This window comes from Pieris napi, chromosome 5, assembly GCF_905475465.1.
Source record: "Pieris napi chromosome 5, ilPieNapi1.2, whole genome shotgun sequence".
Taxonomy (NCBI): domain Eukaryota; kingdom Metazoa; phylum Arthropoda; class Insecta; order Lepidoptera; family Pieridae; genus Pieris; species Pieris napi.
This window is the reverse complement of record NC_062238.1, coordinates 7,361,364-7,377,078: the sequence shown is the minus strand read 5'-3', so window position 1 is coordinate 7,377,078 and position 15,715 is coordinate 7,361,364. Positions and strand designations below refer to the sequence as shown.

Here is a 15,715-nt window from a genome sequence, read left to right as displayed (position 1 = left end):
GTACCAAATAGCTATGCAACACATAAATTATTTGGAAGATAAAATGTGCTATTTGACACTTCATCGGACTCATAACGTATGATGGACTTTATGTGATGAATAGCGCTATCTGACAGTCGTGAAACGCAACAATAGTGTTTATCCAACCAATAAGTAATAAATAGCTAATTTGGAACTTATGTAGAACTTATCCGGACATTGTGAAACAGACCCTAATACTAATACAGTGACAGTACCTCATATTTAAAAATGGAACACTAAAATAAATTTAAAAAGTTTTGTCCCTGTGGCGGTAAATAAAAATAATGAAATAAATTATAATGTTCATGGAAAGATCTAGAATACTCTAGTAATAAACATTCTGTAGCCACGCAGTCCAAACGTTTTCATAGACTACAGTATAATGTTTTATATAGCTCATATTAAAAACAAATCATAAATAATGAAGTTTGGAGAGGTTTTTCCGATACATTATCTAAATCGCTGTTGATACTACACATGTGGGTTTAATAAATAAACAGACGGATGAATCATGTAAGCTCTTCAATAGGTATATGGTAGAACATATATCATGTATATATCTGCCCGCGATTATACTTGCGCAGGTACAGAGAATTATCAGCATTATATTTACAAAAAAAAACACTTGGTTACTGGACCAACTTAAAATGTGATTTTCAAAAATAAATGCGTTTTAATTCTGTTAAAAAACCCCTTATTCTGTTTACAGGAAGAATTTAAAACATTCATGGGAACTAATAAGGCAAAGGTATACGCAGTGCCTTCATTGACATCCGACGTGGAAATTAATTTTGCAATAATTACCTTTTGTGTGTCCAATAGGTGATTGATATATAAAAATCAAATGTTTTTATCCTTTTTAGTATGAATTCTGCTTTTATGTACCATAACGCATTGATGTGGCAAACGAATATTTTCAGCAAAGAATGTAAAAATTAATAAGCAAATATAATACACCAATGGATTTTGTCTGTGTGCATTCGCTCGTACGGTTAAGGAAAAAATCGTGAGAAAGCCTTTGAAAGTTGAATATCTGAATCCAATACGTTGTATCAGCACTGGATTTTCCAGTAGTTGACAGTATTTGTAATTTGTAACATTCCTCAAATGGAATCTCAGAACAATACTGAAATAAATAGACATATTCGATGACACAACAATGTCCTAACGTTGTAACTAAAGTTGTAAAAGCGACCTGTTAAAGACTATGTGCTATAAATTCTTCATCTGCTAAAGGTTAACCACATACATTACAAGCAATTTTGTTTTATGGTAATACTTTGGCAGATTGCCGGACGGCGAGCGGAGGTACTGATGAACATCAAAGCTGTGCGAAAGATTTGAGGTATGAAATGAATTGTGATTTACGTTGGATTCGGTAGTTGAGGTTAATATTTTTGAATTTGGAACGTTTCCTGATTGAGATTGACCCTGGAAGTACACCAATTTTGTATAGTGAAGGTTTGTGTTTTGTTTCTAACGTATAGATGAATTGAAAAAAACTTTTTTCTTTTATACTATTCATTAAATGCTTACAAATCCTATCACAAAGTACCACAATGGCTTATAAATATTACGTTACTTCATTAGTTTGAGACTATTCTGTAATACCTTTAAGATTGGTTTCCATCTACTATATATAATAATGTATTTGTTGCCTGTGATTTTCTGGTATTTATTAGACGTAGTATACTTAAAATCATAAATTATACTTAAGCCGTTTATGTACATAATACTCGCTGACACATTTTAGTGCAGTTTACAGACTATCAATTATTAGAAAAGTCGTGAAATAATATTTTCATATATCACTTTTCACCGAACTATGGCGTAATTTTCTGTGTCAAACCTGGAAAATTTATGTGCCACAAGGGAAATAAGCCATTAAGTAATTTATTATAATTTTTCGATTTATTTTAAGCAACTTTATATCACTCATGTGGCTTGGGATTAGGGTCATATTGTTAATTTTCCACACCGGTGAAATACCTTTTACTTACTATATATTAATTTATATGCTTTGTGCCTTTGTAACTATCACACAAGTTTGTTATTTAATACTTACGTAGCTTCGGAACTTGGGTTACAAACCAGTGGAATGCTCCGGAAATTTGGTCTCGAATTGAAATCTTGAGAATCTTTCAACAGAATTAAGGTTTTGCTGTCGTCACTCAAACTCAAACTCAAATTCGGAATAACTTTATACATATAAGTAAACAAGTACACTTATGAATGTCAAAAAAGAAGTTAAATTGATTCTAAATTTAAATTTACTACCAGTTCGCAAGTCAAGGGCGTAGAGCGGGCAAGAAGAAGACATGTTAGGGAACATTACACAGCCTGGGTTTCCTTCCTGGAGGACTGAGGACGGGTATTGCCACATCGGAAGTGTTTCTGTATCTGGTTCTGGACAAGACACGCTTCAAGAGACTGAGTCTATCTTCCAGTCATTGAGAGTCACCAGAAGAAGAAGGAGGTTGATAAACGTTATCCTATCGCTATCAAAATTTATCAGATGCAGTTTAGCTATGTTAAGAGGAAAACATGGTATACAAGTGTGTTGATACATACGTAGTAAGGTGTATTTCGTTATTCTATATTCGAATAACCCTTAACGAGGTTCTTCTGTCTTTATAAAACGGTATAATATACTCAGGTATTTAGAAATATTAATATAACGTATACGTTTAGTTCAAATAGCTATACTAATAAGTATTATAAAGAGGAAATATTAGAATTTTTGTATGTATGAATGCTATGATAATGAACACTATTTCACTATTTCTATACAATAACTATATATATAATATATATATAGTTATTATAGTTATTATATATATATATATATATATATAAATGTAATGTTGGTTTGTGTACGCTTTAAAAACTAAAAAGTTTTAAAAACTAAGAAATTTTAGCATGTTATATAATCGTTGTTTTTTATTTATTTTTATTTTTTCATTATTTTTTTTTCCACTAGTATTGCAAAATTAAACTTATATGAAATGTTTTCTTTGTTTTGTTTCTCATTTCTCAACCATTTAATCACAATGTGAAAACAAAGACGGTACAGACCACTACTAAGTAAATAATTCGCCTAGGACTTTATTATAGTTGGGATCAATCTCAATAGATCAAATCTAAACGTATAGTCCTTTTCATGAAAGAAGTCCCCCAGACGCGGCGCTGCAATCGCATGACGTAATGTTGCCATTTATGAGTAAACATTTTACCTATTTTATTTACATTTAGCAGATTTATCAAATAATATTATTTTCTGCATACTTCGAAACAATATTTCTGTTATGTAAAAAGTATATTTTTATTTACTTATATTAGCGGTGTTCTACCTACTTACAGGGAAAAGATGAGAAAATAGGGTAAAGAAAAGCAATACAATTTTTTATTCAGAGTTTTATTGCATAATTGTTGGGTTACAATTTTTTTCGAAGTACACGCCGCTATTATACCTTCGGTTACACCTGCAATTAAATTATGAACAATTAAAAATAATAGTAACTTTAAGTTTATAATGCTTATGTAATATGTAATAAGTATATGTTTTAATTTCAGTTACCTAGTTTCATCACGTTATGTATTTATTCAATTTTGTCGCAAAATCGAATTTATATCATAAAAGTCCCATCAATACAGCAAAAAATTATTAAATGGCAACTCTAAAAAGTACCCGTTATGGCGCCAACTCTCTTCCGAACATTGTTTAGTGGTATTAAAACACCTTGATTCTTATGTTCCGCTTCACAGAACTCTTTCACCTTTAATATCATTTCTCGAGCCGAACTTTTTACAACTTTTGGCATTGTTATCAATCTTTAAAATGCACTAAGCTAGTTAAAAATTCACAAAAATCTACCACAACAAACGAACTTGATAACATCGACGAATGACAACATTGCCGACCTGTCAAATTTAGTTCCAAAAATCGCCGCGGGACTTCTTTCATGAAAAGCACTATATAATGTTGTAATGTATAGTCCTTTTCATGAAAGAAGTCCCCCAGACGCGGCGCTGCAATCGCATTACGTAATGTTGCCATTTATGAGTAAAAAATTTACCTATTTTATTTACATTTAGCAGATGTAATTTATCAAATAATACAATTTTCTGCATACTTCGATGAAACAATATTTCTGTTATGTAAAAAGTATATTTTTATTTACTTATTTTAGCGGTGTTCTACCTACTTACAGGGAAAAGATGAGAAAATAGGGTAAAGAAAAACAATACAATTTTTTATTCAGAGTTTTAATGCATAATTGTTGGGTTACAATTTTTTTTCGAAATACACGCCGCTGTTATACCTTCGTTTGTAATTCTTGTTACAGTTTTCTCTGACACACCTGCAATTAAATTATGAACATTTAAAAATAATAGTAACTTTAAGTTTATAATGCTTATGTAATATGTAATATATGTTTTAATTTCAGTTACCTAGTTTCATCACGTTATGTATTTGTTCAATTTTGTCGCAAAAACGAATTTATATCATAAAAGTCCCATCAATACAGCAAAACAAATTAAATGGCAACTCTAAAAAGTACCTGTTATGGCGGCGTCTTTCTAGATACCAGGCCATAAACTCCAAAAAAAAAAAAAAAAATGTTATGGCGGCAACTCTCTTCCGAACATTGTTTATTGGTATTAAAACACCTTGATTCTTATGATCCGCTTCACAGAACTCTTTCACCTTTAATATAATTTCTCGAGCCGAACTTTTTACAACTTTTGGCATTGTAATCAATCTTCAAAATGCACTAAGCTAGTTAAAAATTCACAAAAATCTACCACAACAAACGAACTTGATAACATCGACTAATGACAACATTGCCGACCTGTCAAATTTAGTTCCAAAAATCACCGCGGGACTTCTTTCATGAAAAGCACTATATGTGAAGATGCCACAGACTCACAAATAATGACGAAAATGTATTCTTTTTCTTTCTAATAAAATACTTTACAAAGTATCAAAGAGTACTACGCCGTAATAGATAATATTTTCTTAATTAATTTTCTCCGCAGTTTATACAAAGTTGAATGTTTTCTAAATAACTTGAAAAGTTTTAATTACGCATTCTTAAAAAGATGATAATAGCTTCGCCCCTTTACTACGACTTAATTTCTAAGATCCTGAAGAAATATTGAAATAAAGAATATTATTGAAGTCAATGCCTATCTTATTTAGTAATCAGAGACTTTTTCAGTAGTATCTTATTCTCTCGTATCTAAAATTTAAACAAAATCTATTCATATTTATACCGTACATGCACTTATAATTACAGAAGGATGTAAGGTTTCATGTAAATATCTGCAAAATATAATTTTTTAATTGAAACGAGCAAGGCTTGCATTTCAAGCTTATTAAACCCATCCATAGATATTCTAGAGATGAAAACAATTTGGCAGAGGCATGTAACATCCAATTGCATAACAGTAAAATGTAAACAATGCAGAGATTCCGCTCTACAGGTTTAACATTCCTGTGATTCTCTAAATACGTTGTTGGCACGGTTATCACATATTATGAATTACGTATTCAAGTCTCGTAACCACGGGGGTCAAGAAAATATTTTTAGAGTTACATTATAATAAGTAAATTCAAAATTGAAACGAATGAACTGAACATGTGCTCATGCAAAAATTATACATCAAAATTTGAATTTGTATTCTAAATTTGAATCATTCAATTACTATTCTTAATTTAAAAACATATCTGAGTCTATGGTCAATTGGCGCGAATTATTAATTTGACATTCCATGTATAATGGCTGAGTGGTTTGTTCCTTGGATTAGCGTTTTGCTAAATATTTTTGTCTCACGTTGTTTTCAATAAGGAATTATTAGGTTGTCCGGACCTAGTACTTACCTAGTACCTACTACGCGACTCAATATAAAAGCCTGTATTTTCTCGACTTGGAAACTCCTTTGACCATTAAATTATTACAATGCGTTCATTGTGGTATCAATACAAAATTAGCATTATGTTCAATGAGTACATCGCGTGTATTGCTATCAAATAAATATCAGTTCGATCGCATACGTCGGTGGTCCGTTATTACTGGTAACTCGTAAGAATCGTTTTATTTACTGAAATGCCAACCTCTTACAGTGAACTGTCTGTCGCTAAAATATTGTCGGTTCGCTGTATAACTCAAGTGATCTTTAGGACGTTGTAATAAACATGTAAGACACTAATGAAGATGTTTTAGTAAATCAGTTAACAAGATACAATTTGTTAATCACTTGTGAATGTCAATTATTGATACGGTAAGGATAAAAGATAAAACAATTATAAACGATTTAAGACAATGGTAATTAGGAATTTTATGATTTGTTATTGGTTACCTTCAATTTGAAGTATATAAAAAAGTGCGTGTGTACAAAGTACACATGTCAGAAGTGAAACTTCTTTGGCAAACAAATTTTTAACTCGTGTACATATTTATACAAATTTAAAACTTTAGATTTCCGAGACTTAGAGGGAGGGAAAAAGGAACATATGTCAGGAATTTAATTAATTAAATTGTCATTAAAATATTAAAAGTGTCGAAAATTAATACAAATAATATATATATTTTTTTAATTTATTTCTTCAATATTAAAAACACGTGGCATTTTAATTTACAATTATTCGTCATTTGAGATTTCAATAAATTATTTTGCATAAAATATAAAATACTAAAGGTGCGCTTACACGAGGGCAATAATTGCTCGGCGATACGAATGGACCGATCTGGAGCAATTAATGGAACAATTTCAGTAAATTCAATAAATTTCAATAAATTATTTCGGCGATATTGCTTCTAATTGCTCCAGATATTTCATATCGCTCAATATCGCAGATACGAATTGACGAATATCCAATAGACTTGGAAATTCCTAGCAATTTTTGTATATATCTCATTCGCACTTGTTTGTTTTGCGGCTTGCCGTCTTGCTTCCGCGGGGAGAGCGAAGTCTGTTCGTGACATTCTAGTAAAGTTTTTGAATAATATATTATCTAATCCTTTACACAATGAAAATTGCGGCCTTATTGCCAAAAACGATCGCACCCAGATACGCCTATTCCTTTTCTTTCTTTTTTGATTTTGATTAATAATAAAAAAAAGCGCTACAAGCCGCCGCAGCAAGAACAATGTCGTCCATAGCAAGCGAATACTGAAATGCTCGTGTAGGACAGTATTGCCTAGTTGATGAAGTTGCGCGATATCGCTCAATATTGTAATGCGCAGATTGATGCTTGTTGCCGTTGCCGTAAATTGTTTGATGTAGTCGTGACGTCATAGTTGACGAGTATTGACTGGAATTGAGCAATTTTAGTTGCCCGTGTAAGCGCACCTTTAATATTTCATGAATTCTCTTTACGAAATTTTAATTTTAAAAATTGAATTTCTATAAGGTAATATATGACCTTTCTCACTCTCTCTCAATCGGTCTCAATCGCTCTCTCTCTTTTCTTCTACAAAAACGCTTTAAAATTAATACTATGCACTATTATTTTTGAGAGCTTTGCTTAATTTTGATGAGAAGAGGAAGGGGATTATAAATTGCAGTAAATATGCTTATGTAATACTTGAACAGTCTAAGTGTTATACTACATGAATTAATGATATTTTGATTTTACATCAAGGAGAAGACAAGCAGAGCCAACGTGAGGTAGGCGTGTCTAACCTTATCCTAAACATAATAGTGTTCTAACCTTTAGAATTATTAAATGGAACAATAGTGCTCTTTAGTATTGGCTAAAATCAATTGATTTACATCGTAATTGTATCCAATTTTGTTACATCAAGGTTAAATGTACAAATGTAAACCAGCAATTGTTTTACAAGTCATACAAAGCGTAGCACTATCTTCTTTTTTTAAAGCCACAAATGTCCCACAGTAGTAAAAGCATCAGTGGGACTTGACTCAATCCAGACACTCTACTACTCAGAGAACTGGGTGAGCTATACCCACTGAAACCACATTATACCTACACGACCGCATCAAAGAGGGGGTTGATTTCGCATTCTACAGGAATTCCTTATATGAAAACCTTATAGTGTTGACAGCATAGGTGGCAGAAGACTGGCATACCTTCTCCTATACTCCCCTCATGCACTATGTTCTAGGAACACAGGAATTTGAGAGTTGCTTTAAAAATACATTTGACCAAACAATTATATTTGCCAATGAAATTTAACAACTTAACTGGTATTGTTTATGTTTGAAGACAATGGACAGTGAAATAGTGTAGAGGGATAGTTGTTGTACATTATGAAGGACACATTCTATTTTATACTTAATTTATTCATAATTTGCACATTATTTTAGTATAGCCTTATGAAAATATGCATATTATAGAGTACATAAACCCGAGGCGATAATTATGATATGAGTCCAGCCGTCATGTCACCTTGTATAGCTTCGGGCGGGTCTTAGGCGAGGTTTGAACTGAATGCATCCCGTGAGAAAATAATGTCCAAGTTATAAGCTGGCGCAATAATGTCATTGTATAAGATTATGATGTATCTACCTTGCGATTCTGTAACTCACTTTTCGAACTCACACAGCGGTTTTCGCTTCGGCGGTCGCTCTCAAATCAGTCGTGAAGCAGTCATTTTATGATTTGGCATTCTGATAAGGTGGGAGATTGTAGTTTTTTGTTTATTATTGTACCGGGTTAACATTTTCAGGTGATATTCTACTCGATTTTTTCTTTCTCGATCGGGAACTCCTTACTGGGCCGTTAGGACACCCTAGGATCGCATTATCACAAGTTGTGTAAAAGCAAACAGCAAAACAACGAGTGATGCTATGATATTATAGGCCCTGGCCTCACATTTCTGTACCTGTTTAACGGTTTTCTAAAAGGCAAGAAGGTAATCAGTGTTCTGAGCCCATATCGTAAAAGTAAACAGTAGGTACAATAGCACTAAGTATTGTAGGCTTGTGCATTTATCTTTTATCATTTGAATTAGATAATTGTATAAATGTGTTAATTATTTTAAGATTATACATCTCCCTAAATATAAGAATAAATTTCGTTATTGATTCATATAAAGAGATGCAAAGTACGTTTATATGGTACAAAAGTATTGACGTTATATTCATAAATTTGTTAGTGTAAAAATAAAAATTATTGCAACAAAGTATTATTATTATTAAGTAGTATATGCACACAAACATCTAATTAAGAATTATTCAAGAAACCGAAATTTATATTAAAAAAAGATACAATTATCTTGAAGCATCAACAACGATGGTGGTCTCAACGACTACCTCTATAAAATAATTATAGAAAAAGATATATCGATACCGGATAGTATAGATGACAGCTGTGATATCCGGTCCTCCTGTCACTTAGACCACAGATTCCTAAGCAGATCAACAATGCACGCAAGGTGAGGCAACGCGCGGAAAGGGCAAATTCGACAGATATAAGACCCGAACATCCCTCTTGTCTGTATTCCACGCCGCGACTTACGATATATCAGTATTAAATTAACACGATTAAATACAACATCATGTCAAAATTGGTGAGAATCGAAAACATTTGATAAACCTAACAAATATTTTACATTACTGATCTTAAATTGAATTATTATGATTCATGTGCACTTTTTACTTTTTATTTTTCGTGTATCCTTTTTTGTTTTTTGTTCCTGTTTAGTTTCTTTTTTTCTTAATAACTGTATGTAAATGTATTTTTGTACTTCTTGTCTACCTAATCTAATTTTTTTTTCTTTTCTCACAGTGGTTGTCTGGAAGAGATCGCTCGAAAGCGATAAGGCCGCCAGTTGCCCTCCTTTACATTTAATTATGTTAAAGTTTTATATTGTAATGCAACGAAGTGTAAATAAATAATTTTGGTTTTTACGTTATATACGGACTGTTATAATCGAAAATATATAAGGAAACTAGTGGACCCGACAGACGTTGTCCTGCATGATATTTCAAGCAATTAGTTAAGCAAAGTATGAAAGTACCGACTGCAGCGCCATCTGTAGGGCTGATTTGTGAATCTAAACCATTCCCAGATCCCCTTGAACACACACAAAAATTTCATCAAAATCGGTCCAGTCGTTTGAGAGAAGTTCAGTGACATACACACTCACAGAAGAATTATAAGGAAATAGGTATAATATATTTATGACGTACTAAATGTTTCAGGTATGTTTAATAATGTTAGTGGTTTCGGCATCGGCTGCTCGTCTCGATCACTTGTTGCCAGGGTACAGCTACAGCGGTGGCAATTATAACAATGGCAACAATGCTGCCCCCTTCAACTTTGAAAATATCAATAATGGTGATGGCAGCTACAGGTTCAGGTAAGGAAACAACACACTACCTAAATGCATTAGAAAAATATTACATCGTAAACGTGAGCAGTGTTGGCCTAGTGGCTGTGACTCTCATACCTGAGGTCGTAGGTTTGATTCCCGGCTGTGCACCAATGGACTTTCTTTCTATGTGCGCATTTAAATGTTAACATTTGCTCGAACGGTGAAGGAAAGCGTCGTGAGGAAACCGACATGTCTGACCCAAAACGTCGACGGCGTGTGTCAGGCACTGGAGGCCGATCACCAACTTGCCTATGAGATAAATGATCATGAAACAGATTCAGAAATCTGAGGCCAAGACCTAAAGAGGTTGTAGCGCCACTGATGTTTTTAATTACACCGTTACCAGTTTTAGTCTACAATTAATCGGTTTTATCTACATACTAATAATTCTTTGGTAAGAATAAACTGAGTGTGAAAGATAATTGCTAGGCGCGAAGTACTGAAATACATAAAGTAATATTTCTTGTATATTATTTATTATGTTGGAGGTTTAAGGTCTATCATTCCGCAATACAAATTGCATTCCATTTGGCTAATAGCAGTCACGTTCCAGTTATGATACGCCGACGGGCATCTCGGCGCACGAGAGTGGGGCTCCCCGTGCTCAGGGCCCCGAGGGCCCTGCTGTAACTGCAGAAGGAGGGTTCTCCTATCGGGCCCCAGATGGACAACAGATCTCACTCACATACACCGCCGATGAGAACGGTTTCCACCCAGTGGGGTCACACCTCCCTACTCCACCGCCGATTCCTGCTGCCATTCAGCGCTCCTTGGAATACAATAGGCAAAACCCTTCGTAAGTATTTTTATATTTATTGGTTCAGCGGCTTGTTTAGTGGAGAATTATTCTACATACTGATTTAGCCATTTAAAGAAAATTCAAACAAAGATATTGTTCCGTATAGGCTGAAAATGATAGCTCGTGACCTTTCCCCTTATTATTTAAAACCATATTTTTTATAGATAAAGATTTTGGTGCCATTATCAAAATTATTAAATACATAGTTCTAAAGTACTATAATAATAAGTAGGTAATTGAGGTAATTAACAATCAAATGTGATTTTATTACAATAACCAATTTTTTTTTCATCTTTTTTATACAATATTATGGATTACAATAGAAGTTTGTAATTCGAATGTGCACTATAGATTTATAAACATACCTTACGCCTGTAGATTTGACATAGCAAATACGACTACCTTACTGATTTAAGGTTATAGTATCTTATAAATATATTCCAAGCAGTATTATTACAGTGCAACCTTAATATAACGTACCTCAATATAACGACTTCCTCGATTTAACAAATTCTTCGTAATCCCCTTGAATTGTCCATAAGAGTCAATATAAAATATACCTTTACATTGCGAACATTCTTTGCGTACAAACTCTTTATAACGAATTATCAACTATCAAGAAAAAGTATTCATACCTCTAATTAACGAATTTTGCCAAACCAAAACCTTTATATAAAGTTTCCACCAATAATATAACTCTTAAACTTAAAATGTGATTCATGTCTCGACATGTTTCGACACACTTTTGTTTGTAAAAATATAATCATTGTTGTTTTGATGGAAAGTAATGTACCTAAACACCTCTGCTCGTCACTATTGTTAAAGATTTAAGTTAAAATGGCTCAGAAACGTAAAAGGTGTTCTAAAAAACTATTCCTTTCCCTCTTTATAACGAATTTTAGACCAATCTAACCTCAACATAACAAACCTCAGTTCAACGAATTACTTTATGTTCCGAATATTTTCTTGTTCCCCTCCGATTTGTTATATCGAGGTTGCACTTACATTGTTAATTTGTTACCAATATCGTTAAAATAAGAATGTAGCTGATATAAACAAATACCTAATTATTGCAGTGAGTATCAAAACTAGAACCTTACAAGAGCTATTTTATTGAAGAAACCTTCTTCACCCATTTTTAGAATAAAATCCGTTTATATTTGTTAAATAAATTATTAACTATGACGCTTTCCTGTTCTATGTAATAGACAAAAATCATTGTAAGAATATTATTTCATTTATTTATGTATGTTATTTAATCTTGTTAAAGCTATAAAGAAGGATTAGATAATGTTTTAACAAGTGAATGCGGCTACGATTAATTCATTCTACTATTTCATGTGACAGATGAACTTTGCTTGAGTTATTTTATAGGAGCTTCTCGTGTCACTGCAATAAAATTAAATAATATTTATATCCTAGCGGCGCATATTTTCTTAGTAAATCAATTCAACCGTTGAAGTTATTTACGCAATTGGCTTAGTGGAATTAAATATGTTAAACATATTATATGAACTCAAAAATTGCTTTAATATATTTATGCTTTTATTTAATGAAATCAAGAAAAGACCGTACCAATTATTAAAAGCCCCCTGGCATTGAGAATGTCCATGGGCGGCGGTATGACTTAACAACAGGTGAACCTCCTGCCCGTTGTCCAAAAAAAAAAAGAATTCTATTCACAAGAAATATTAAACAAAAAATATTTATTTAAAACTGAGACAGCTGATGCCATACGAATTTATATTTATTAGTGTTTAAAAAGGAAAGTTTTGTTTCTAATTCTCCATACTAGTGTGATTTTATAGACTTTTATGGCTGACCGGATGGATTGAATCGTAACATAGCTAATGACATGAATACGTTTTTGACACAAGAGTCTTAGGACTAAATCTTCAGACCCTCAGAGCAGATCACTTAATAAGAAAAACAATAAACTCTTAAAGCACTAAACTGCAAACGATTCACATAAGATTCTCATGACCTTTGCATTAAATGTCAGCCCTTTCTATGAACCTTGGAATTATGCTGTTTAAATTTGTTTCATGTTTATCCTCTGTTTTTTTTCAGCAACGGTGGCCGCAACTATTACTAAGACCGGACGTACCTCAACAAGCAAGGACTGTGATACGCAATGATATTTTAATTATTTTTTTAATTTGTATACAAGCAATAAAGTAACTGAGATCGACTTGTTGTTTTAGTCTAAACTTTTAAGTTTGATAAATAGTAATGTACGAGCCAAGGTTGTACATTTTGCTTAGATACTTTTTCTGATTTTAGTTTTATAAGTGTAGTTATTACTTAAATCGTCAGAACTACTACGCCCCGAGAGTATAGCAAGACGCAGCCTGCGTACACTCTCTTAAGCATTTCATTACGTAGAATGTATGTAGTATTTTGGGCATAGCATTAAATAACCTGACTATTCCAGTTAAATATTCCCTATTAAACGCACCCCACTGACCCAGGAACCGTACATAATTACTTATTAATGTAGCATAATATTGAAATTATGGTCTAAAAATTATTAACTCTATTATTGTTTGTAACCACAGTACCAAGATAAAATACTTTCTGTATTTACTGACTACATATACTGTGCTCTTGGGCTTTATTGAGGAATATTAAATTTCGCGCCAATCAAGCAATAGCACAGATCTATGTAAAAATGTGACAAAAAGTAATAATCAATTCTCCTTTCAAAGTATATAAAATCAGTCAGTCCCAACGCGATTCCACGCCAATGTGCAATGCACATAAATTAGGAAAATAAGTTCAATAGATTATTATGAACAAGGAACGCGTTTTTAAAGGAGTGTCTCCTAAAGAAAAGATTCGGAAACGAGACTTAGCGCGAACAAGACTCAACATGCGTCATAGTCTAGATAGGGGAAACATACTAAGGGCTAATATTTGAATGAAAATACAAAAATATGTTCGCCTTAAGTGCGTGTATAACACGTGCGCGATAAGTTGGGACCTTCTAGGAATGCGGCTCCCCGCCCGCTTCTCCTGCACTTCCCCAATGGCGCCCGTATTGTACCGTTGGCATCGCAAGTTTTTTACTAGGAATTTTAGTCTCGTTCTGGCTTATTGAAATAGTGTAAAAAATAAATAAAGATTAGATAAAAAGCAGCATCATCCCTGAGTAACATAATAAATTAGGTTAAAAAAAGCAAGGACGAAGCCGCGGCGGCTGCTCATTGTGTTCGCTTTTTTGCGGACGGTACAAACATGCCACTGTGACGTCACCGCGCTCAGGTCCCAACTTATCGCGCACGGGTTGTAGCTAGTGTTAAGTCGTAAAAAAATTACTAAATAAGAAACTATTAGTGCTAGGTTTTAAGGTTTAGATCAAGATTAGAATATAATAGTCATTTTATTGTTCGTGAATAATTTCATTTCAAGGCGACAACACAAAGTTTTATTTAGTAACAATGGAAATTAACCGAACAAGTAAGTTTTACTTGGAAAATTCAATTTAAAGTTATTTACAACAAATAAGCTACAAAGGAATACTTTCTAATGAGATTAGCATTAATTATTAAATTAAAGCTACAGTTAATCTTCTGTCTCGTCAGTGACAATTAATTAATTTATATTACATTTCATACATCTCCATTATGGTATAGAGGTAGTCTATGGTCGTTATTTTTGGTATAGAAGAAGACAAAGTCTCTATAGTCAGTCTAGCATGTACCTATGGCAAACGGCTTTTAAACACAACTTGAAATTGCTGAGTTTTCATGCAAATTAGTAGTGAGTCATAATAAGATATAAGATCCATAGCAGATTTGGGAAATGCGTTTTTATAACGTTCTCGAAATAATTGATTGTCAATCAAGTCGATAATTATTTATTAACTTATACGTATAGCAGGACTAACAAAATCATACGTAAAAGAAAAAACAGAAAAGAAACAAGTTATACAAATTATAACAATACTAGCTGACCTGGCGAACATCGTACCGCCTTACAGTAGATTCTTTATTTTTTTTAAATACTTATTCTGCTATTCGGGACACCGGTCTAGCTAGTAAGATAAAAAAAGAAAGTTGATAAGACAACAAACACATTATGTCAAAAAATTAAAATTTACCTTCCCGGAACCCCTCCACTAACACTTGAACTTTATGCTATTGTATTAAAGGTCAAATTGCCTTTAAATATTATTATGAATATTTTGTATGGGAATATAGAAAAGTGTTGTTTTTAGACTTTTTCACTCAATTTTTTTAATTTTTTAAATTATTATAAAAAAAGAATCAGACAAATCGGTCAAGCCGTTTTCATGTTATATCGTGACAACGGAAAACGGGTTTCATTTTTATATATATAGATGTGGCCGTGATAATAGGGACGGCGTGCGCAACCATAACGCTTATAATTAGTTTATATAAATATTAGAATAATTACAAAAATATACCTGAAATTACCAAATACAGAAAAGGACCCTTAACCACCATAACCAGGACCAGAATTCATAACAGATTGCCCTACCCGTAAACGGTTGGGCGATCCGAAAACACATAATTGTTCTTTAAAA

At 32.8% G+C, this 15,715-nt stretch overlaps 1 protein-coding gene across 1 annotated transcript; it reads left to right on the top strand.

Moving 5' to 3' along the window:
- Positions 1–9,428: 9,428 nt before the first annotated feature.
- LOC125049583 (pupal cuticle protein 20-like) lies at positions 9,429–13,357 on the top strand. Its single transcript, XM_047648960.1, has 4 exons — positions 9,429–9,560; positions 10,195–10,352; positions 10,921–11,163; positions 13,237–13,357. Exons 1-4 carry the CDS (start codon positions 9,549–9,551, stop codon positions 13,259–13,261), a joined length of 438 nt encoding a protein of 145 aa, XP_047504916.1. The 5' UTR covers positions 9,429–9,548; the 3' UTR covers positions 13,262–13,357.
- The last annotated feature ends 2,358 nt before the right edge of the window (positions 13,358–15,715 follow it).

Bases quoted from the DNA above. Each gene is read 5' to 3' on its own strand.
- LOC125049583 (XM_047648960.1), top strand. The intron at 10,353-10,920 runs GTAAGGAAACAA...GTCACGTTCCAG, and splicing joins GATGGCAGCTACAGGTTCAG to TTATGATACGCCGACGGGCA. The intron at 11,164-13,236 runs GTAAGTATTTTT...GTTTTTTTTCAG, and splicing joins TACAATAGGCAAAACCCTTC to CAACGGTGGCCGCAACTATT.